The sequence below is a fragment of the Ranitomeya variabilis genome, chromosome 1, assembly GCF_051348905.1.
Source record: "Ranitomeya variabilis isolate aRanVar5 chromosome 1, aRanVar5.hap1, whole genome shotgun sequence".
Classification (NCBI taxonomy): domain Eukaryota; kingdom Metazoa; phylum Chordata; class Amphibia; order Anura; family Dendrobatidae; genus Ranitomeya; species Ranitomeya variabilis.
In genome coordinates, this window is record NC_135232.1 from 890,377,842 (window position 1) to 890,400,726 (window position 22,885).

General features: G+C 41.9%; 1 protein-coding gene across 2 annotated transcripts in view; it reads left to right on the top strand.

The window, feature by feature from the left end:
• PDE5A (phosphodiesterase 5A) overlaps positions 1–22,885 on the top strand; it is a 498,536-nt gene that overhangs the window by 134,843 nt on the left and 340,808 nt on the right. For both annotated transcript variants that reach the window (XM_077278445.1, XM_077278452.1), the window contains exon 3: positions 1,843–1,932. In XM_077278445.1, coding sequence (XP_077134560.1) covers positions 1,843–1,932 — 90 coding nt within the window. The remainder of the gene's footprint in view (positions 1–1,842; positions 1,933–22,885) is intronic.

Here is a 22,885-nt window from a genome sequence, read left to right on the forward strand (position 1 = left end):
CTCAAAGGTTGTTCCCAAATTACATGCAGGGCATTGGTGCAATCAGGAGAAATTGCACAACCAACTGTGAGGTCCATTTTTTCCTATTAGCCCTTATAAAAATTAAAAATTTGGCGCTAAAACCTAATTTTAGCGGTAAAAGTGTAATTATTCTTTCTTCACCCCCAAATGGTATACATTTTTTGTGATTCACATGTGGTGTCAACCTTCTTACTACCCTCCTAGATGAATTAATTGAGAGATGTAGTTTGTAAAATTATGTCACTTACGGAGGGTTTCTGCTGCTCTGGCAACTCAGGGGCTCCGCCAATGTGACATGGCACCCTGAAACCATTCCAGTAAGATCTGAACTCCAATATGGCACTTTTTCCATTATGATCTTTGTACTGTGCCTCAAAAGTAGTTTGAGACTACATATGGAGTATTGGCACACACAATTTTGAGGTCCATTTTCTCCTGTTACCCTTGTGAAAATAAAAAAAAATTAGTCTAAAAGAAAATTTTTGTGGGACAAAGTTTCTACTTTAGAAACCTCATTGAAGAACCTGGGTGTTCAAGATGCTCACCACACCTCTAGATACATTTCTTACGGGGTCTAGTTTTCAAAATATGGTTATCTGTGGGGGGTTTCCACTGTTTAGGCACATCAGGAGCTCTCCAAACGCATATGGCATCCGCTCTCGATTTCAACCATTTTTGCGTTCAAAAAGTCAAACGGTGCTCCTTTTCTTCCAAGCCCTGCCATGTGCCCAAAGAGTAGTTTTCACTGACCTATGGGGTATCAATGTACTCAGAAGAAATCGCAAAATTGCATAACAAGTTTTCTGGTCTATTTTCTCCTGTTACACTTGTGAAAATAAAAAATTTGGAGCAAAAATTTTTGTGAAAAAAAGTTAAATGTTCATTTTTTCCTTCCACATTCCATTAATTTCCGTGAAGCACCTGAAGGGTAAATAAACTTCTTAAATATGTATTTGAGGAGTTTCAGTGGTGCAGTTTTTAGAATGGTTTCACATTTTGATATTCTCTGTCATATAGGCCAAACGTTGGGTATGAGAAGGAATTGTCCAAGTAGTGGACAACCTATTTAATAAAATAAAATAAATAAACATTTCAAATGCATCTTTGATCACTCGATCAAATCTATTCTTGGTTAAAAGCAACCAGATTGATTATCTTCATGAACAGCAAAACACATCACAATACGACATAAGCACCTTGCACATCTAGCCAATAGCTAAATATTATGTATAAAGACCAAGATAACACTCAGTCCACATAATTTCCTCATCTCCCTCTGCTACAATATACACAAAAGGGTTTTCCAGACACACAGATTATTATTTTTTTTGTACATTTTTTTTACAAGGATGCTTTTAGAAAACCAGTAAAATAATAATAATAAAAAAGTTAGCAGCAATATAAACAAACCTGCAAAATGAAGCTTCCTTGGCTCCATCAAACAAAAAGAAATGCCTCTAACAACATGGCTCTGTGAAAGGTATACATACTAGCTCTCTCTGTTTTAGCTACCAGAGCTTTAATGATTGGGGTTTGTTATACAGTATGGTATATTTAATTCTTTTTTATTTGCTTTTGATATATAATTTCTAATGTTTGTGCCTGATTCAGTCTTCCCTCTCTGGTGTGTCCACCTGTTGATGGGATTGACAAGTCGTTGTATAGCAGAGAGGATGTTCGTTTTCTGCAGTGCTTCTTTAATTAGCTGCTGCCATTAAGTATTTAGGCTGGAATGTCGGTCGTCTCATCAGATTTTCCAAATGATAAATCACTTCTAATCATTTATCTAATTAGACAATGTTGTTTTCTCTTTCTTTTCAGGATTCCAGATTCAATGCGGAAGTTGACCAAATTACTGGTTACAAAACACAAAGTATTCTTTGTATGCCAATAAAGAACCACAGAGAAGAGGTAAGCCAAGCATTTTTTCCTTTAAATCTTCCCATTTTCTGAGCACATAGGCTAAGAAGACTGACTTACACTACCCTCTGTTATATAGGATATAAAGAGTGTCTTTCACCAATGAATACATTTGAAGAGGAATTTTATTGTAGAAGTCCTTAAAGTACCAGAATTATTTGGAACACTGTCCTCCAAGTATGACGCAAAAATTACTGAATAACATTCCTCACTGTAATAGATAAAGCACCATAACACTGTCCTCTATGTGCGTATGGCACACATACACTGACGAGCAAAATGGTAATTCCGGACAATCTGTGGCATACCTTACCCCAGAAATCTTACTCCAGTCTCTGACTGGCTTAAGATTCATGGCAAAGCACACATAAGCATATGCCACTTTTCAAACGCACAGGATTTATTAAGAGAAATGCGCCCCTTAATGAATCAGACGGTTGACTCCAGCATGCTCCCTCATTAAGATAGTCACAAAGAACGCCAGTCTTGATAAATTGGGACTTAAATATTCATTAAATCAGACAAATAAAATAAAAAAACATGTTTAAAATAGGAAAACATAGCACAGGATTAAACATCTAACTGTCCAACATGCTGATATGTAAGAATAACACCTGCTATGGAGGAATTATATATTAGATCAATCAAAATGTAATATCCTGGGACACCTGTCAGCTTCTCTTGTCTTTTGTGTAGATAAATTAGTGAGTAGCTGACAATTGCCGAAAGGGCAAACTTTTACTGTGTACATCCTCGTTAAGAAAGAGATGCTAATTAATGTAAAGGGAGATAATTACCCCTGAGGCAGATGGTGCACCTCCAGTCCAGACCTCACATTGCACAAATGGAAATGGAACAAGATGCATCGAGGTCGCGCAGGGAAGGTAAGTAGGATGTGTGCTGCATGCCAGCGACTGCGGCTGTAACTGTGTGTGCTGTAAGAGAAATGAATATTCACTGCTAGCGCAGTGAATATTCATTTCTCTTTCTTTAGCAGCGGGAACAGGCTTTAGCCGCAGCCGCCGGCTCCATCCTCTGTGACCCGCTGCTCCGCCGCTCCCTTTCCCTCGCCGTCTTTCTAGGACAATGACTCGTGTATAAGCCAAGGGGGGCGTTTTCAGCATTCATCTTTTATAATAGTGGAGAATAAACTTTCTCTGCAATATCTATGAGAAATCATATTCTTAAAAATATGCTTTGTGTTATATAACTAGAAATAAATATATAAATTCTAATTTGTCACCCTTATACCGTTGCTGTCTGCTATGAGTTATTAAATGTTTACATATGGATTCTGAAAACCTGTACAGAATTATAACTTCCAAGAGCTTAGACTTTTCTTCAGTTAGGTCCAGTCTCCTCTCCTTGAGCTAAACAGATTAAAATAATACATCTTTCTCAGATAATATGGCAAAATCTGTATTTAGAATGTATCACTTTCAAGCTTCGGCTTTTAAAGCTCTTTACCCTCCAAGCTTGTTCTCGCCTTCATGACCAGGCCAAATTTTACCGTTCTGACCAGTGTCATATTGTGGTAATAACTCAGGAACACTTCAATGGATTCTGAGATTGTTTTCTCAAGACATATTGTACATCATGAGGTGGACGTGGCGGTACTGGTGGAAGAGGCTGGGTAGCACAGTGGCTCAGTGGTTAGCACTGTAACCTTGCAGTGCTGGGATCCTCTGTTCAAATCCCACCAAGGAGTTTGTATGCTCTCCCTTTGTTTGCGTGAGTTTCCTCCAGGTACTCCAGATTTCTCTCACATTCCAAAGACATACTGTACAAATAGAGAATCTAGATTGTGAGTCCCAATGGGGACATCGATGATAATGTATGTAAAGCACTGTGGAATATGATAGCCCTATATAAGCAAAACATAAAACTAAATAAATCAAGGGAGTGGTAAAATTTGTTCTATATGACTTGTATTTATTTGTGAAAATATTGTAAATTTGGTGAAAATTTTGAGCATTTTACAATTTTCAAACTTTGAATTTTTATGCCCTTAAACCAGAGACTTATATCACACAAATTAGTTAATAAATAACATTTACCACATAACTACTTCACAACTGCATCATTTTTGAGACATGATTTTTTTTGTTAGGAAGTGAGAAGGGGTAAAAGTTGATCAGCAATTTCTCATTTTTACAACAACATTTACAAAACCATTTTTTGGGGGACCACATCACATTTGAGATAACTTTTAGCGGTCTATATGACAGAAAATACCCAAAAGTTACACCATTATAAAAATGGCACGCTTCAAAGTCCTCAAACACATTCAAGAAGTTTTTTAACTCTTCAAGTGCTTTACAGGAATTAATGCAATGTGAAAGATAAAAATGAACATGTTATTTTTTTCATAAAAATTTTACTGCAGCCCCCATTTTTTTATTTTCACAAGCATAACAAAAGAAAATGGACCCCCAAAATCTGTTACCCAATTTCTTCTAAATACATCAATACCCTATATTTGGGGGAAAAGCCTTCCCAGCCTGGTGCAGGGCTACAATTTTGTTTCTGGTGTCCTTCGACAGCTCTTTGGTCTTCACCATAGTGGAGTTTGGAGTGTGACTGTTTGCCCATACAAGGTGATTTTCTGGATTTATTTTCTCATATTGACTCTCATAATTGTTGTCTACCTATGAGGTAAATTATAGGCCTCTCTCATCTTATTAAGTGGGAGAACTTGCACAATTGGTGGCTGACTAAATACTTTTTTTCCCCACTGTATTGCTCCATACAGTATAATGGGCTCCATATATTGTTCCATACAGTATAATGAGCCCCACATAGTGCTCCTTACAGTATATTGGCCCCCATTTATTGCTCTATACAATATAATGACCCCATATAATGCTCCATACAGTAAGATGGGCCCTACATAGTGCTCCATTCAGCATAATGGGCCCCATATATTGCTCTATACTGTATAATGAGCCCCATATAATGCTCCATTCATAAAAAAATTAATATTCAAATATTTACCTCTCCTCGCTGCTCTGTTCTCCGCTGCTTTGGTCACTGACTCTCTTCTGTAGTGAAAATCAGTGCACCTTTTGAATTGAGACGTCACAGAGAGTCAGAAGGCACTGAGGAGAACGGAGCAGCGGAGCAGGAGGCGCGGGGAGTGGGAAGTACTTAAAACAGTTTAAGGGACAGGCCTGACCCCAGCGCTGTCCCTGGGACCCCCCATCTCACAAGTCCCATAGTGTGCTGGTGTCCCCAATGGCGAATGGGTCCCCCATCTGTCGAGAGCCATGGCACTTGCCCAGGTGCACCGTGTGGTGACCTCGGCCCTGCCACCCTCCCAGCACATTCATTAGCTGTCTACGGGTTTTAACCACATCAGCTAAGATTTTACTTTAAACATGTGTTCACCTTATGAGTGAACATATGTTTAATAAGGATCCAGTTGGATCCAAAAGAAACAGTTCTTTTTGGTGATCGCAGCCAAATGATTGTGATCAACAATAAGAGATGATTTAGACATTCATTCTTAGTTTATTTCTCCACCCCCAAGGCCAGTATATGTGCCTCAAAATCTACTCTTATGTCTAAGGCTACTCACAAAAGTCACCATCTAGAGACCTGCTCTTCATAGCTGGTTGCTAAACCTAGTGCTAATGCATCTAAATGTAAGCCCGCAGCGAGCCATGCATCATGGGTTCACGAGCCACATGAGGCTTCTGAGCCACATGTTGGGGTCCTCTGCTCTAAAAACCAATGATCACAGTAATGATGGCTGTTCTCATAACCATGTGAAAAAATTCCATTAGAATATGGAAGCATATTAGAAAATAGTATGCATCACAAGTGATGTATTCCCTTTGACAGATTACTTTCTAGTTGGAAAAATGTAACAAGCACTGTGCTGTGAGAAGTAACTGATCTTTATTCAGGAGTTTCATGATGTAATAGTTTACCACTACTCATTGTTTTCCTAACATTGATTTATGAACGCTCAGGATAGTGATTCCATTTGTGTCTGACAGTTTATTTATGTCTTTACCCTTAGATGCACCATTATGGAGACCTTCACTCCTACCTTTTCTAACACAATTATGTGTTTCTCTTTTAAGTATGTCCTCTTCCTTTTGTCATATTCTTTGTTCCTGTATTTTTATCAGTGTATATTTGCTTTATGCTCCTGTGTATACACTATGGAAAGTGATAACCCTTTATAAATAAAAGATAAGGACAATCTTTGAATACATATTTATGTAAGCAGCAATAACATATGAGTTGTATGCCTCCCAATGGAGGATATTATTTATCTGACATAATGATTACTCAGTATTGTTCTTTAACAAGGAGTAGTCATAGATGTGATTATTTGCTGCTGATCATCTGAGCCAATCAATATCTTCAATATCAGAATATTTTTCTGATTACTCCACACATATGATTTACTACAGTCAAAATAGCTTATTTTCTCTTGCTTTATATTATTAGAGTAGAAGATAAAATTGCTAACAACAAGCAATTTGAAGCATTTCTGATAAATGCTGTAGAGCCAGGCGGATTGTGGCCCTTCACTCAAATATTGTGATTTATCTGATTAACTGAGCTATTACATATATATTATGCCGTAGTGCACTACAATGCAATTTTAACCTCTTTCTGCCATCGGACAGAATATTACCTCTGATGGCAGAACCCCCACTTTGATGCAGGCTCCAGCGGTGAGCCCACATCAAAGCTGGGACATGTCAGCTGTTTTGAACAGCTGACATATGCCTGCAACAGGCGCGGGTGGAATTGCGATCCACCCGCACCTATTAACTAGTTAAATGCCGCTGTCAAACTCTGACAGCGGCATTTAACAATCGCTTCCGTCCATTCAGCCGGAAATGCGCGCACCGGTGACCCCCGTCACGTCATCGGGGGTTATCGGCGCGTTGGCATGACAACCAGAGGTCTCCTCTATGGTTGTTGATGCTGTATTGCTATAAGCTCCACCCTGTGGACAGCGTACATAGCAATGCTGTAATTCTACTACATAGAGGTGATCTGAGCACCGCCTCTATGTAGCAGAGCCAATCGAGTAGTTCCAGTTTCTAGCCTCCCATGGAGGCTATTGAAGCATGGCAAAAGTAAAAAAAATGTTTTTAAAAATTTGAAAAAAATATGAAAAATATAAAAGTTCAAATCACCACCCTTTCGCCCCATTTAAAATAAAACAATTAAAAAAAATCAATCCTACACATATTTGGTATTGCCTCATTTAGAATCGCCCGATCTATCAATATAAAAAAAGGATTAACCTGATTGCTAAACAGCGTAACGATAAAAAAATTCAGAACGCCAGAATTAAGTTTTTTTGGTCACGCGGCATTGCATTAATATGCAATAATGGGCGATCTAAAGAACGCATCTGCACCAAAATGGTATCATTAAAAATATCAGCTCGGCACTCAAAAAATAAGCCTCATCCAACCCCAGATCACGAAAAAATGGAGACTCTGCGGGTATGGGAAAATTGTGCAATTTTGTTTCCTTTTTAGCAAAGTTTGGAATTTTTTTTCACCCCTTAGATAAAAAAGAACCTAGACATGTTTGGTGTCTATGAACTCGAATGACCTGGAGAATCAGGCCAGTTTTAGCATTTAGTGAACCTAGCAAAAAAGCCAAACAAAAAACAAGTGTGGGATTGCACTTTTTTTTGCAATTTCACCGCACTAGGAATTTTTTTCCCTCTTGCTAGTACACGACATGGTATAACCAATGGGGTCATTCAAAAGTACAATTTGTCCCACAAAAAATAAGCCATCACCTGCCATATTGACAGAAAAATATAAAAGTTATAGCTCTGTGAAGGAGGAGAGCAAAAAACAAAAACGCAAAAACAAAAATACCCCGGGTCATGAAGGGGGTAGGAATGGATTTTCATCTGCACCAGTTATACCTCTTAATGCCATGTTCTTGTAACACAATTTCTCTGTATTTTGGTAAAATCACCACTAGAGATGGGCGAACCCGAACAGTAAAGTTCAGTGCTCGTACCGAACACCTACTGTTCGGGCACGGATGCCGAACAAGGACCTCTTTAGGAAGTCCGTGTTACTGTTTGGATTCAGCCCCTCAAACACCAGGTGTTTCTTGTGCTGTCATCTGCATGACAGCTCGAGAAACACCGGCGGTTTTGATCAGCAGTAAGATTAATACCACCAGTCACATCACTGCGGTTCCCATTCTGCAGCTATTGTATGACCGGGGGTAAAAAGTTTACCTCCGATCATAGGCATTCGCTACTAGTCCCATTAGCCTACAGCTGGTGCTGCTAATAACAGTAAGAGCAGGCGGCAGCGGCGCTATAAATAAATAATTTTAAAAAACGACAATGGGTTCCCCCCATTTTTGACAACTAGCCAAGCTAAAGCTGGAGGCTGGTATTCTCAGGTTTGTAATTGACCATGGATATTGGCCCCCCAAGCCTAAAAATAGAAGCCCGCTACCACCCCAGAAAAGGTGTATCTATTAGATGAAGAGCTTTGCCTGGCTCTTCCCACTTGCCCTATGGCGGTGTCAAGTGGGGTTCATATTTCTGGGGTTCATATTTGTGGGGTTGATGTCACCTTTGTATTGTCAGGAAACCTCAAGCCCATGGGTTAGTAATAGAGAGGCATCTATAAGACACCTATCCATTACTAATTCTATAGCCATATTGTAAATAAACACACAGCCAGAATAAAGTCCTTTATTTAAAATAAAAAAACTTCTTTTTTAGTTTAAAAATAACAAACAGTTATACTCACTTAAAGCCCATTCCATTGAAGCCTTCGTTTCGTGTCAAAAAACAAAAATACAAAACAAGCCTATACCTCGCCTGTCCATCGTTCTGTTCCACACCGGATTCCATGTCTGGGATAAATAGTTTTCAACCTGGACAGTGCCAAGATCCATCCATGCAGTTTGAAAGCCACTGGAGAATGAACTGCTGCGAGTGCAGCCTCAGTGACTTTCATTGATGTCATCGAGTAAACTTTTTACCTCCCGTCACAGCTGTTGGTTCACACTGTCTTCTGACAGCGAGGAATCCACGGCTTTCTGACTGGCGGTAATGATCTTATTGCCAATTAGAGGCAGTGTTTGCCACTAATGACAGCATCACATCACAAACACTGGATGTTCGGAGCTATCATTCAAGTGAATGGGGTCCGAGATCAGGTACTGATCTGGTACCCAAACCAAACTTTTATGTAAGTGTTTGGCACCATCCACGGGTTCTGCCATTACTAATCATCACATTTTTCTTTAGGAAAATCACAGCAAACATACTTGTCAGGGTCACATGTGAACCTAGCCTAAATGTTGATACAGAGCAAATGAGCTGTTAGAACCGGGATTCTCCCGCTACACAAGGTAGATCCCAAGCCTTGCCTGTATCTGCAATCTCCCATTCAGCTTTGGCCACTGTGGGTGCTGCTGAGCATAGACATCGGTCCCAGCGTCTTGCTCAGGCTTTTGCTATTCATCTGGTTACTGCTGGCTCTTCAGCCAAGCCTATGGTAGCCAGCGGTAGGCAGCGACGAGCAAACGCTCTGGAGTCTAAGTCCAGAAATCACCCTCCTGAGCATGCTAGTGATGTGGCGACGTTTCATTGGTCAATCGTCAGCTGCTCTAGTGATGTGGCAGCTCCGGACTGGTCCACGGGCAAGGTCCTGTCCAACTGGCTCGAGATGCAAATGCCAGTGTGCTAGTATCAACCATTTTACATCTGTATTTGCGACATTGCAACAGTGTGGTCTATGTTAGCATGTGCTCAGGGTCGGCGGTAAGCCATTAGAATTCCAGCACCTCTGGAGAGGAGTTTGTCTGAGTGAATTCAGGGCTGGCGTTTAGCCATTAGAATTCCGGCACCTCCGGATAGGAATTGACTGAGTGTTGTTTGCTGGTTGTGTGACCACTGTTTGCTATCTACCCCTAGTGCGGGTTTCAATCTCCTGTGAGATTAACATGGATAATATCTAGCATCTTTTCTATTCCATTACTGTGTGCGACTGACACAGCTCTATAGCAGAGCATCTTTTCAATTACTGTGTGCAAGTGACACTGCTCTATAGTAGAGCAACTTTTCCGTTACTGTGTGCGAGTGACACAGCTTCGTGTGCTGATCACTTAGTGACGTATAACTCAGTGCGAGCTAGAAATCGCTCGTTGTGTGTTTTGCCATTGTTCACACTAGCTGCAGTTTAACATCTCTGCATGGTGGACCCCGTGTTGCGATTGCACTTCTCTATTACATTTATTTAGTGCAATCTGCCAACCCTAGCATGGGCTAAACCAGATTATTACAATATTATTCTCAAAAAAGTGTGAAACACAGAAACTACCTAATGGAAAAACATTTTGGTGAATAATAAAAATCAATGCCAGAAAAGACCAGTATCGTGCCTTGCAAAGCTTCTGAATATCCAACCATCAGCGATTTGTGGACCAGCTTAATCTATAGATAAAAAGAGAAAATGTATACACAAGAACAAAATTGTTGGTACCCTTCCGTCAAAAAAAAAGGAAAAACCACAATGATCACTAAAATAACTAGAAACTGACAAAAGTAATTTTCAATTTAAATTGACAAAATATCAATTAATGAATAACAGACCTTGCTTTTGAATTGTGGTTCAACAGAAAAATCAAAAGCAAACTACTGAAAATGGGCTGGACAAAATGATGGAACCCCTAGAAAAAAATTTAAAATAATTTCTCCTTAGGGACATGTTAAACTAAGGTGTGTCCTGTAATTAGCATGAAAGGTGTCTACAAACTTGTAATCAGGTAGTCTGCCTATTTAAGGGGTGAAAAGTAGTCATTGTGCTGCTTGGTATCAGGGTCTGTGTTGCATAATTTGGTTGCAGAAGAAACTTGTGAGACTAGGTTATATGGGGTAATTCAACTTTTATCTACACAGATCATGAGGTACATGCATCAGCTTCTTAATACAGCATAACAGGAAGTCTAAAGGACCTTTTAACCAGAGAGAAAGTGAAACCAACAACAAGTATATGCATCACATTCAACTAAACATATAACAGTAACAACATCGCCATCTACAGTCAGAAAGGTGTAAACTCCTCCTGCACACAAATAAGTCCGTATGTCTTGCATATCTGCCAACAGTCTGTACCACACTGAACATGGACCAAAGAAAGCTGAGGAGAGGGTTGTCTCAGGAGATTAGAAAGATTATTATAGACAAACATATTAAAGGTAAAGACTGTGTGACCATCTCCAAACAGCCTGATGCTCCTGTTACTACAGTTGCACGTATTATTTGGACTTTTTACGGTCTATGGGACTGTCAGGGCCTTGGACGAAATTCAAAGTGGGGCCCCCAATCATGAAATATTCTACCAAAAACACTGTAAGAGCCAAATAATAGTTTTTTTGTACATCTTACCTCACAAACAACAGAATAAAAGAAAAAGATCATATGTCCCCCTGACTACCCTGCTATTTCTCCTCTGGCTTAAGTGCTACTTTGCAGCTATAATATAAGGAACACCCATTAGATCACTGCAGCAAAGTGCCAAGACTGACATAGACTACAGCAGTGCTGGAACCTTGGGGGATTTACTATTTGTATGCTAATTTTTTCCGCATTCTCAGAAAACCTCTTTAGGGTATGTTCACATGCACCGTTTTGTCTGTGGATTGTTCTGCATCAAAAACCAGAGTGTTGGCAAGAAAAATACTGAGCGCAGTCTGCATATTTTTAATGTGTTTTTGTATATGTTTGTAGATGCATTTTTTGCAGAGTTTTTGTTTTTGAAAAGTGAAAAAATGGGACGTGGCCTGCCTGGGCATGTGGTAGGACGCACGCTTTGAATAGCTCCACCGGTATCCTGACTTTTATCCTGCTTACCGAGGGTTTTTCTTCTCCTGTACCAAGTGCAACATCAAAGGGAGTCTTCTGTTTATCCGGAGCCGGAGAGGACCTTATTCCGGCATGACGAGACAGGACAGGAAGCAGATGCAAGCAGCGGCCTAGGCGGGAACTGTGAGCCAAGATGGCACCGCAGCGGGCCCTGCCACAATGATGGAATACGCTGAGCAGGGTAAGCTACTGAACATCTTGGCACGACTGGAGCAGTATGCCAAGATGCCTAAGACCAGGAAAAGCCATGTGAATCCTGGTGCGACTTCCAGCCCTACCAGATGGCTGCACACTGAGGCTGCTCCACCACAAGATAGGAGCAGCACCATACTGATGGAGATCCCCTCCCCCGACACTACTATTGATTTTTCTAGTGAGATTGTGTGCATGGGGGCCTCTGATAAAGTGGGAGAAGCTGCAGAACTAACATTGAAAGATGTGTTTAAAGCTGTATGCTGCTTTGCCTTGACTGACATGAGTTGACATATGGGCTCCCTGAAGATGGATACGTCATGCATCAGACAAGATATGCAAAAAATGAGGGACTGCATGGCCGTGTGGGAGAGGTGGAGGAAATTTTGCTGCCCCTGTCTAATGAAGTTAAAATTGCTTCTGCTAACATTATTACTCTGCCAAATAAAACAGATGACCTGGAGAACACGCGCAACAATATAAGCTTTGTTGGTGTTCCAGAGAGAGCAGAGGGGAACGTTCCAGTAGAATTTTTTTGAGAATTTGCTGACTTCCACATTTGAAAAGGATAATTTATCTCATCTCTTTGCGCTAGAGAAAGAACAAAAGGGATCCCTCTTGACCTCTGCCATCGGGAGCGCCACCAAGGTCGACCTTAATTAAACTTCTACTTAAACTTTAAGGACAGAGAAAAGATTCTGAGTCTTGCTCATGCTTCCCAGGATCTCCATATTGCTGGATCAAAGGTGTCCATCTTCCCAGATTTCTCCTCTGAGATTCAGAAGAGGCATGTGGAGCACCCAGCCAGGGCCTAGGGATACTCAGTACCGGGTCCAGTGGTCATTAATGGGGAAGACACAGTGGCAGCGGCCTGGTCTGTGGCCCTGGGCATCCAAGTAAAAGGGACGGTCTTTAAAGGGGTTTGTAAAATAATAAATGTCCGTGACGCCACCTGTGGTATTCGGTCAGAGGTGACCGACGCTGCTAAAAGGAGTCCTCTGGGGAGTGATGGTACTGCAGCAAAGATGGTATGGCTTCCTACAGGTGAAGCTGGGGTCCCCAGGGCTCCTAGTATGTTTGGCAAAGATGGTGTGGTGCCAGAAATAATCAGAGGACACAAGTTGCAGCCTCTTTACCTGGTTTACTGATGGTGGACAGCTAGAGTCCAGGGTACCAGCAATGGGTGACGATGGAGTCCAGGCAGCCTGAGAATGAGTAGAATTCCCTTTGCCAGGTCAGATTGGGAGCCTTCCACTATGCATTGAATAATAGTCCCTTGCTGCCTATGGCTTCCTTCAAGGTCCTCTCTGTCCCTGCCCTCAGACAGTACCTGCATGGTAGGCAACGCGAGTCGTTTCATAGGGGTCTCTATCCACGGTGACTCCAGGCTCTGGATGTTGCTGTAGCTCAGGGTGTATATGTGGGCAAGTCCCTTTCCTCCCCTCCGGTTCTGCCATGGGACATGCAGTTCCACACAGCCTCAGGCTCCCGGTGCCCGGTATTCTGTGCTTCAGCTTGGAGGGAGCCCAATTGAAGCTCTCCTCCAGACTAACTAACTCCTCCTCCAGACCAGAATGTATACTTAACTAGGGAAGCTCCCCTGAAACCGGGTTCAGAGCTCCCCCTTCTGGCCTGGAGTCAGAACATGTTGCATGTACAGGTTACCTGTCAAAGGGATCCTCCTTGTCTCCAGGCATGGCATCACCCTCCCCGAGAGGAGGCAATACCATTGTGGTACCTGAACTCCTGGGGTGCCACACATGCACATTTTCAAGATATTAAGCTTCAAGTTCAGTATGCCATGTTATACCCTGCAAGATTAAGAGTTGCTGCACTTAATGAAACTCATTTCTTTGATGATCCTAAAGAAGCATTGAGATGGCTGGACCTTCATGAATGCCAACTGAGATCTCGTTGATGCTGGTGTATGATTCATTCTCATTAGCTCTAGGACATTATTGTTCCATACTAGATGGTGGCCCGATTCTAACGCATCGGGTATTCTAGAATATGTATGCGTAGTGTATAGCACAGCCCACATAGTATATTGCACAGCCACGCAGTACATTGCGCAGCCCACGCAGTGCATTGCGCAGCCCGTGCAGTACATTGCGCAGCCCACGCAGTACATTGGGCAGCCCACGTAGTACATTGCGCAGCCTACGTAGCATATTGCGCAGCCCACATAGTACATTGCGCAGCCTACGTAGTAAATTTGCAGCCCCTGTAGTACATTGCGCAGCCCACGTTGTACATTGCGCAGCCCACGTAGTATATTGCGCAGCCCACGTAGTAAATTGTGCAGCCCACGTAGTATATTGTGCAGCCCACGTTATATATTGCGCAGCCCACATAGTATATTGCGCAGCCCACGTTGTATATTGCGCAGCCCACGTACTATATTGCGCAGTCCACGTACTATATTGCGCAGCCCACGTAGTATATTGCGCAGCCCACATTGTACATTGCGCAGCCCACGTTGTATATTGCGCAGTCCACGTTGTATATTGCGCAGCCCACGTTGTATATTGTGCAGCCCACGTAGTATATTGCGCAGCCCACGTTGTATATTGCGCAGCCCACGTAGTATATTGCGCAGCCCACACTGTATATTGCGCAGCCCACGTATATAGCAATGTGGGCATGATATCCCTGTTAAAAAGAAAGAATTAAAATAAAAAATAGTTATATACTCACCTTCCGTTGGCGCCTGGATCCAGGTTACCGACGCTTGGGATCCACCGAAGCGAGACCGCTAAGTCTTCTGGGTAATTTTGCAATGCATCACCGGGAACGGAAGATGGCAGCCGGCGCGAGCGGCTCGGCGGACTACAGAGGGTGAGTATAGCAGGTTATTTGTTTTTTTTATTATTTTGAACATTACATTTTTTTACTATTGATGCCGCATAGGCAGCATCAATAGTAAAAAATTGGGGACACACAGGGTTAATAGCAGCGGTTACGGAGTGCGTTACCCGCCGCATAATGCAGTCCGTTACCGCCGGCATTAACCCTGTGTGAGCGGTGACCGGAGGGGAGTATGCGGGCGCCGGGAGTAAGGAGCAGCCATTTTCTTCTGAACTGTGCGTGTCGCTGATTGGTCGTGGCAATGGTCGTGGGCGTTTTGCCACGACCAATCAGCGACTTGGATTCCATGACAGACAGAGGACGTGACCAATGAATATCTGTGACAGACAGACAGACAGAAGGACAGAAGGACAGAAAGACGGAAGTGACCCTTAGACAATTATATAGTAGATTGCTGCACTTTCATGCTTTTTCCTTTCCCTCTATGACAGCCATGTTACATAGTTACATAGTTATTAAGGTTGAAGGAAGACTGTAAGTCCATCTAGTTCAACCCATAGCCTAACCTAACATGCCCTAACATGTTGATCCAGGGGAAGGCAAAAAAACCCCATGTGGCAAAGAGTAACTCCACCATGGGGAAAAAAATTCCTTCCCGACTCCACATACGGCAATCAGACTAGTTCCCTGGATCAACGCCTTATCAAGGAATCTAGTGTATATACCCTGTAACATTATACTTTTCCAGAAAGGTATCCAGTCCCCTCTTAAATTTAATTAATGAATCACTCATTACAACATCATACGGCAGAGAGTTCCATAGTCTCACTGCTCTTACAGTAAAGAATCCGCGTCTGTTATTATGCTTAAACCTTCTTTCCTCCAGACGTAGAGGATGCCCCCTTGTCCCTGTCTCAGGTCTATGATTAAAAAGATCATCAGAAAGGTCTTTGTACTGTCCCCTCATATATTTATACATTAAAATAAGATCACCCCTTAGTCTTCATTTTTCCAAACTAAATAGCCCCAAGTGTAATAACCTATCTTGGTATTGCAGACCCCCCAGTCCTCTAATAACCTTGGTCGCTCTTCTCTGCACCCGCTCCAGTTCAGCTATGTCTTTTTTATACACCGGAGACCAGAACTGTGCACAGTATTCTAAGTGTGGTCGAACTAGTGACTTGTATAGAGGTAAAATTATGTTCTCCTCATGAGCATCTATGCCTCTTTTGATACATCCCATTATTTTATTTGCCTTTGTAGCAGCTGCCTGACACTGGCCACTGAATATGAGTTTGTCATCCACCCATACACCCAGGTCTTTTTCATTGACGGTTTTGCCCAGAGTTTTAGAATTAAGCACATAGTTATACATCTTATTACTTCTACCCAAGTGCATGACCTTACATTTATCCCCATTAAAGCTCATTTGCCATTTATCAGCCCAAGCTTCTAGTTTACATAAATCATCCTGTAATATAAAATTGTCCTCCCCTGTATTGATTACCCTGCAGAGTTTAGTGTCATCTGCAAATATTGAAATTCTACTCTGAATGCCCCCTACAAGGTCATTAATAAATATGTTAAAAAGAAGAGGGCCCAATACTGACCCCTGTGGTACCCCACTGCTAACCGTGACCCAGTCCGAGTGTGCTCCATTAATAACCACCCTTTGTTTCCTATCCCTGAGCCAGCTCTCAACCCACTTACACATATTTTCCCCTATCCCCATTACTCTCATTTTATGTAACAACCTTTTGTGTGGCACCGTATCAAAAGCTTTGGAAAAGTCCATATATACTACGTCCACTGGGTTCCCTTGGTCCAGTCCGGAACTTACCTCTTCATAGAAGCTGATCAAATTAGTCTGACATGAACGGTCCCTAGTAAACCCGTGCTGATACTGGGTCATGAGGTTATTCCTCTTCAGATACTCCAGCATAGCATCCCTTAGAATGCCCTCCAGGATTTTACCCACAGTAGAGGTTAAGCTTACTGGCCTATAATTACCGAGTTCAGTTTTTGCCCCTTTTTTGAATATTGGCACCACATTTGCTATACGCCAGTCCTGTGGTACAGACCCTGTTATTATGGAGTCTTTAAAGATTAAAAATAATGGTCTATCAATGACTGTACTTAGTTCCTGCAGTACTCGGGGGTGTATCCCATCCGGGCCCGGAGATTTGTCAATTTTAGTTATTTTTAGACGCCGCTGTACTTCCTGCTGGGTTAAGCAGGTGACATTTAATGGGGAATTTTTATCACTAGTCATTTTGTCTGCCATGGGATTTTCTTTTGTAAATACTGATGAAAAAAAGTCATTTAGCATATTGGCTTTTTCCTCATCCTCATCCACCATTTCACCCAGACTATTTTTAAGGGGGCCAACACTGTCATTTTTTAGTTTCTTACTATTTATATAGTTAAAGAATATTTTGGGATTATTTTTACTCTCTCTGGCAATGAGTCTCTCTGTCTCAATCTTTGCTGCCTTGATTTGCTTTTTACAGAATTTATTTAATTTTCTGTATTTATTTAATGCCTCCTCATTACCTACTTCCTTTAATTCTCTAAATGCTTTCTTTTTGTCCCTTATTGCGCCCCTTACAGCTCTATTTAGCCATATTGGTTTCCTCCTATTTCTAGTATGTTTATTCCCATACGGTATATACTGTGCACAGGTCCTATCCAGGATGCTAATAAATGTCTCCCATTTTCTTTGTGTACTTTTATGTCTCAGGATATCGTCCCAGTTAATTGCACCAAGATCCTCTCTCATCCGTTGGAAATTTGCCCTCCTGAAGTTTAGTGTCCTTGTCACCCCCCCCCCTACTACCCATCTTATTAAAGGTTACATGAAAACTTATTATTTTGTGATCACTATTCCCCAAGTGACCCCCAACCCTTATATTTGATATGCTGTCTGGCCTGTTGGTTAATATTAGGTCTAGCAGTGCCCCCCTCCTTGTTGGGTCCTGAACCAGTTGTGAAAGGTAATTGTCTCTCATAGTTGTCAAAAACCGATTACCTTTGCTGGAACTGCAGGTTTCTGTTCCCCAATCTATTTCAGGGTAGTTGAAGTCCCCCATAATAATGACTTCTCCTTGAGTCGCAGCTTCATCTATTTGCTTTACGAGGATATTCTCCATTGCTTCCATTAGTTTTGGAGATTTATAACAAACCCCTATCAGTAATTTATTATTTTTTCCCCCTCCCCTTATCTCCACCCACAGGGACTCTACATTTTCATTAGATTCACCTATATTATCACGCAGGATGGGTTTTAAGGTCGATTTTACATACAGACACACCCCTCCCCCTCGCTTATCTGTACGGTCATTTCTGAACAGGCTATAGCCCTGCAAGTTAACAGCCCAGTCATGGCTCTCATCCAGCCACGTCTCAGATATCCCCACCATGTCATAATTATGCTCCAACAACATTAGTTCTAATTCATCCATTTTGTTGGCGAGGCTTCTGGCATTAGTATACATGCACTTGATGTTACTCTCTGTACCTCTATTCTTTCTTAAATTACTAACTGTTCTAACCCCACCCCCCATGCCACCGCCACCCCCAACTTCCTCATTTGTGCCCAGGTCTCTATCTGCACTATCTTCCCCTCCTATAAAATGAATACCCTCCCCCCCAATCCCTAGTTTAAACACTCCTCCAACCTTCTAACCATTTTCTCCCCCAGCACAGCTGCACCTTCCCCATTGAGGTGCAGCCCGTCCCTAGCGTAGAGCCTGTAGCCAACTGAGAAGTCGGCCCAGTTCTGCAGGAACCCAAACCCCTCCTTCCTACACCAATTCTTGAGCCACTTATTAACCTCCCTAATCTCCCGTTGCCTCTCTGGCGTGGCACGTGGTACAGGCAGTATTTCGGAAAATACCACGTTGGAGTTCCTTGCTTTCAGCTTGCAGCTTAATTCCCTGAAATCATCTTTAAGGACCTTCCACCTACCTCTGACTTTGTCATTTGTGCCAATGTGCACCATGACCGCTGGGTCCTCACCAGCCCCTCCCAGTAATCTGTCCACCCGATCAGCGATGTGTCGGACTCGAGCGCCAGGTAGGCAGCACACCGTCCGACGATCCCTGTCTTTGTGACAGATTGCCCTATCTGTTCCCCTAATAATTGAGTCCCCCACTACCAGCACCTGTCTGGCCTGCCCTGCTCTCCTTTTTCCCTCCTTACTGGAGCAGTCACTCCTCCGGCCTTCAGAGGACATGCCTGGCTGCAGCAGTGCTACCCCTGTACTGGCACCCCCCTCATCTGCCAACTTAGCAAACTTATTGGGGTGTGCCAGATCAGGACTAGCCTCCCTGGCACTCTTCCCTCTACCCCGCCTTCTATCTGTCACCCAGCTAACTGCCACACTGTCCTGCAGCTCCATCCTACCATCCCCCTCCTCATCTATCCCATTGAGCGTCTGCTCTGTGAGCAGAAGACTCCTCTCCATATTGTCTATGGATCTCAGTGTTGCCAGCTGCACATTTAGATCCAGTATCTGGGTTTCCAAATGCACAATGTGCTCACATCTCGCACAGCAGTATGCACCCTCGACCGGCTGGTCAAGGACTGCATACATGTGGCAAGATGTACACTGGATGGCATTAACAATTGTGGAGCACATTTCCTAATGGGGATTGCAGCACACAGAAACGTTAATTAAAAATAAATACAAAGTATTATTTAAACCAAAAAAAAAAATGTGTTCCATCGGTTTGCCTTTGTATAGATAGTTAGGAAAGGATATTATTATTATTATCATTATGATTAACATATGTTCCTACCTGAGTAAGCCTGACCATTATTTGTCTTAGGAGCTTCAAATCTCCTTGGTTGGGATCAGACCCACGCATCATGTTTGGTGCGGAGGGACTGAAGTTTATGTGGTGACTGCTGCTAGCCCTGATTACAGGTACTATTATTGCTCTAGTTATTTATTGCGGGGTAGAAGTTGTGGGGAGGTGGGCCAGGGAAAGTTGTTAATTGTTCAATGGGGAATCTCTGGAATTATATATAGTTGGCAAAATGTTGTGGGTTGAGATATACAATTGAACCCAACAAGTAAATCTGGTATCATGGAATGTACTGGGGTTGGGAGAGCCCAATAAGAGGCATGCTATCTTTAAAGCCTTTAAAGACTATTAGAATGTGATAATTTGTTTTCAGGAAACATATGCAACACCTGAAAATACTCAATTCCCAAGTAAATTTTGAGGAGGTTCGTCTTTCCACGCTACCTATACTTTCCACTCCATAGGCGTCAGCACATTTATTCACTGAAATATTTCCTTTACATGTGAAAAATCCTGGATAGTCCCAGAAGGTAGATTTGTCTGTTTGATGTGCTTACTATTTGGGGTCTGGGTGAGTATTGGTGAAATATAGTCCCACCGTCATTCCCAGTGAAAATTTTACAAACGTTCCTCCCATTTCTTATCAAGTTCCAATCTATTCTGATTGTTATGATGGGAGATTTCATTACCTATTTTAATCCGGCACTAGATAAATATCAGACTAAGTGAGTGGGGAGGGGAGAGAGGCAACCCTGTCTAAAATATTGGGGGAATTGCAATGGTATGATATTTGGCGCATTCAATTTCCATTATCTTGCCAATATTCATGTTTTTCATCCTCTCTCTCCTCCTTTTGAGAATAGGCTTGGCTATAGAGAATCAGTTCTTGCTGCCGTTAGTGGAAAGCATAGAATACCTTACAAGACAGCTCTTGGACCACTCCCCTTTGCAGTTAGGCCTTAATGTCCTTCCTGCAGCTAATAAACATAGGACAATGTGGAAGCTCAATCCTTACTGGTTGGCGGTATTCAGAGATAAGGCAGGTCTACCGGAAAAGCTAAACAACTTTTTCCAAGATAATAATGGCACAGCTTCCCCACTAATAGTCTGGGACACGATGAAAGCTTTTCTAAGGGGTATTTTTTATTAAGGAAATTTTTTGTATCAAATCAGCAGAACAAGCAGAATCAGAATCAGCACAAGCAGAAAATAAGAGGTTCTTTTTTAAACAAAATTATTAGACAGAAGGGAAAAGTGCGGGACATCTCCTTGCTATGGTGGCTGGGGCTCAGCAGGGTTCCAGGGTTATATACGCAATTAAAACGGTGGACGGGTCCTTGGTCACTGTCTAGGATGATATCGTGGGTGAATCCTTCCAATCCTGTAACCATCTACAGTATTCTCCTCTAAGCTTTTTAAGACACTAGAGGCTATTGATAGCCATATTGGCCATGTATCATTGCCACAGTTAGCAGCAGAACAAAGAGAGGCCCTGGATGCCTCACTTTTGGTGGAAGAACTAGAAGAGGCTCTGAGTACTTTTCAATCAGATAAGGCTCCAGGTACTGATGGCCTCCCAGTGGAACTATATAAGGATCTGAACTCAGTATTATTGACTGTTTGCTGTAGGTCTTCTGAATATCCTTGGAGATGGGTAGACTACCTAGCTCAATGTATGAAGCTGCAATAGTACTGATTCCAAAACAGGGGAAGGACCCACTCTATACTGATTCCAATAGGCTTATCTCATTGTTACAGGTTGATGTTCAGATTTTAGCTAAAGTACTGGCACTGAGGCTCATTAAAGTTATTGCATCTCTGGTTCATGAGGATCAGATGGGCTTTATGCCTGACAAGTCTACCTCTATAAATGTAAGACATATTTTTCTTAAATTACAGACACAGTCATTGAATGTTGGGGAGCGTGAAGTGCTCTTGCTTGATGCGGCAAAGGCGTTCGACAGTGTCGAGTGGAAATACCTCTGGACAGTAATGAGGTGCATGGGGTTTGGGGAAAACTTTCTGTCCTGGGCCAAGTTATTATATGCTAATCCGTGTGCACAGATTATAGCTAATGACTAATGAGGCTGTATCAAGTTCCTTTAAATTAGGAAAGGGAACATTGCGGGGTGTCCTTTGCCCCCTCTGTTATTTGTATTGACTATGGAGCCACTGGCTATTAGACTCCGAGCTAGCAGGGATATTGTGGGTTTTGTCTACCTGTCTTTTTATTGAAAAGTTTAAATACAATAACAATGAACAGAGATATGCTCTATGACATTAGTAAGAGCTATTAACATTTATAATAACAGTAAACAAGTGTATTTATTTTAGACATGTTTGAATTAAACTAGTGTAAAAGGGGGAAAAGAGACTTAGATACTTTAAGTCAAAAGAGCAATAACTCGCTCTAAAGAGAGAGTATCCTTGAACTATCAAAGAGGAAGGGGAAAGATTGGTAGGAAAGGAGAGGAGGGAGGTGGAGTGATTGTAGGTGAAAGAAGAATGAGGTTGTGGAGGTAGGGGTATGGGGGGGAAGAAAGATAGCACCCTGGGATCTGCATTTAATATTGAGTTATGACATTATTTTTGAATAAAAGGTCGGCTGAGTTCTGAAGCGGATCCAATGCTTCCAGAATTCTTGAATGGTATTGTGATTTACTTTTGCTGCTAGTTCTTCTATGTGGTAGATTTGATCAATTTTAGAATAAAGTTGTTGAGTACTGGGAATTTTTGATGATTTCCAGCAGGTGGGAATCAAGGATTTGCCTGCTGCAAGAATATATTGTGTTAGTTTAATAGAATCTTTATCATACTGCTCTAATGGGAAGTTTATTAGCACATTCGCTGGTTTTAAAATGATACGTTTGCCTAATATTTCTTTTATAGTTGTGGATACTTCCTCCCAAAAAGGTTGAAGGGATTGGCAGGACCACCACATATGGATGTAACTGCCTTCAGTTTTCCCACATCTCCGGCAAATATTTGTGTTGCCACCTTTGGATCTGGTTGGGAGTAATATACCATCTAGAGATAATTTTGAATGAATTCTCTTGAATTTGTACACAGTGTGAGGGGCCATTAGTGTTCCTATAGATATGTTTAATTTGAGTTTCAGATAAGGAGATTCCAATGTTTTTTTCCCAGTTAGATAAATATGCTCTTTTTAACGGAACATCGAACTTGAGTAAGGATTGGTATATTGTTGATAGAATTTTGGTGGGTGCTTTAGTCTTAGCACACAGAGTTT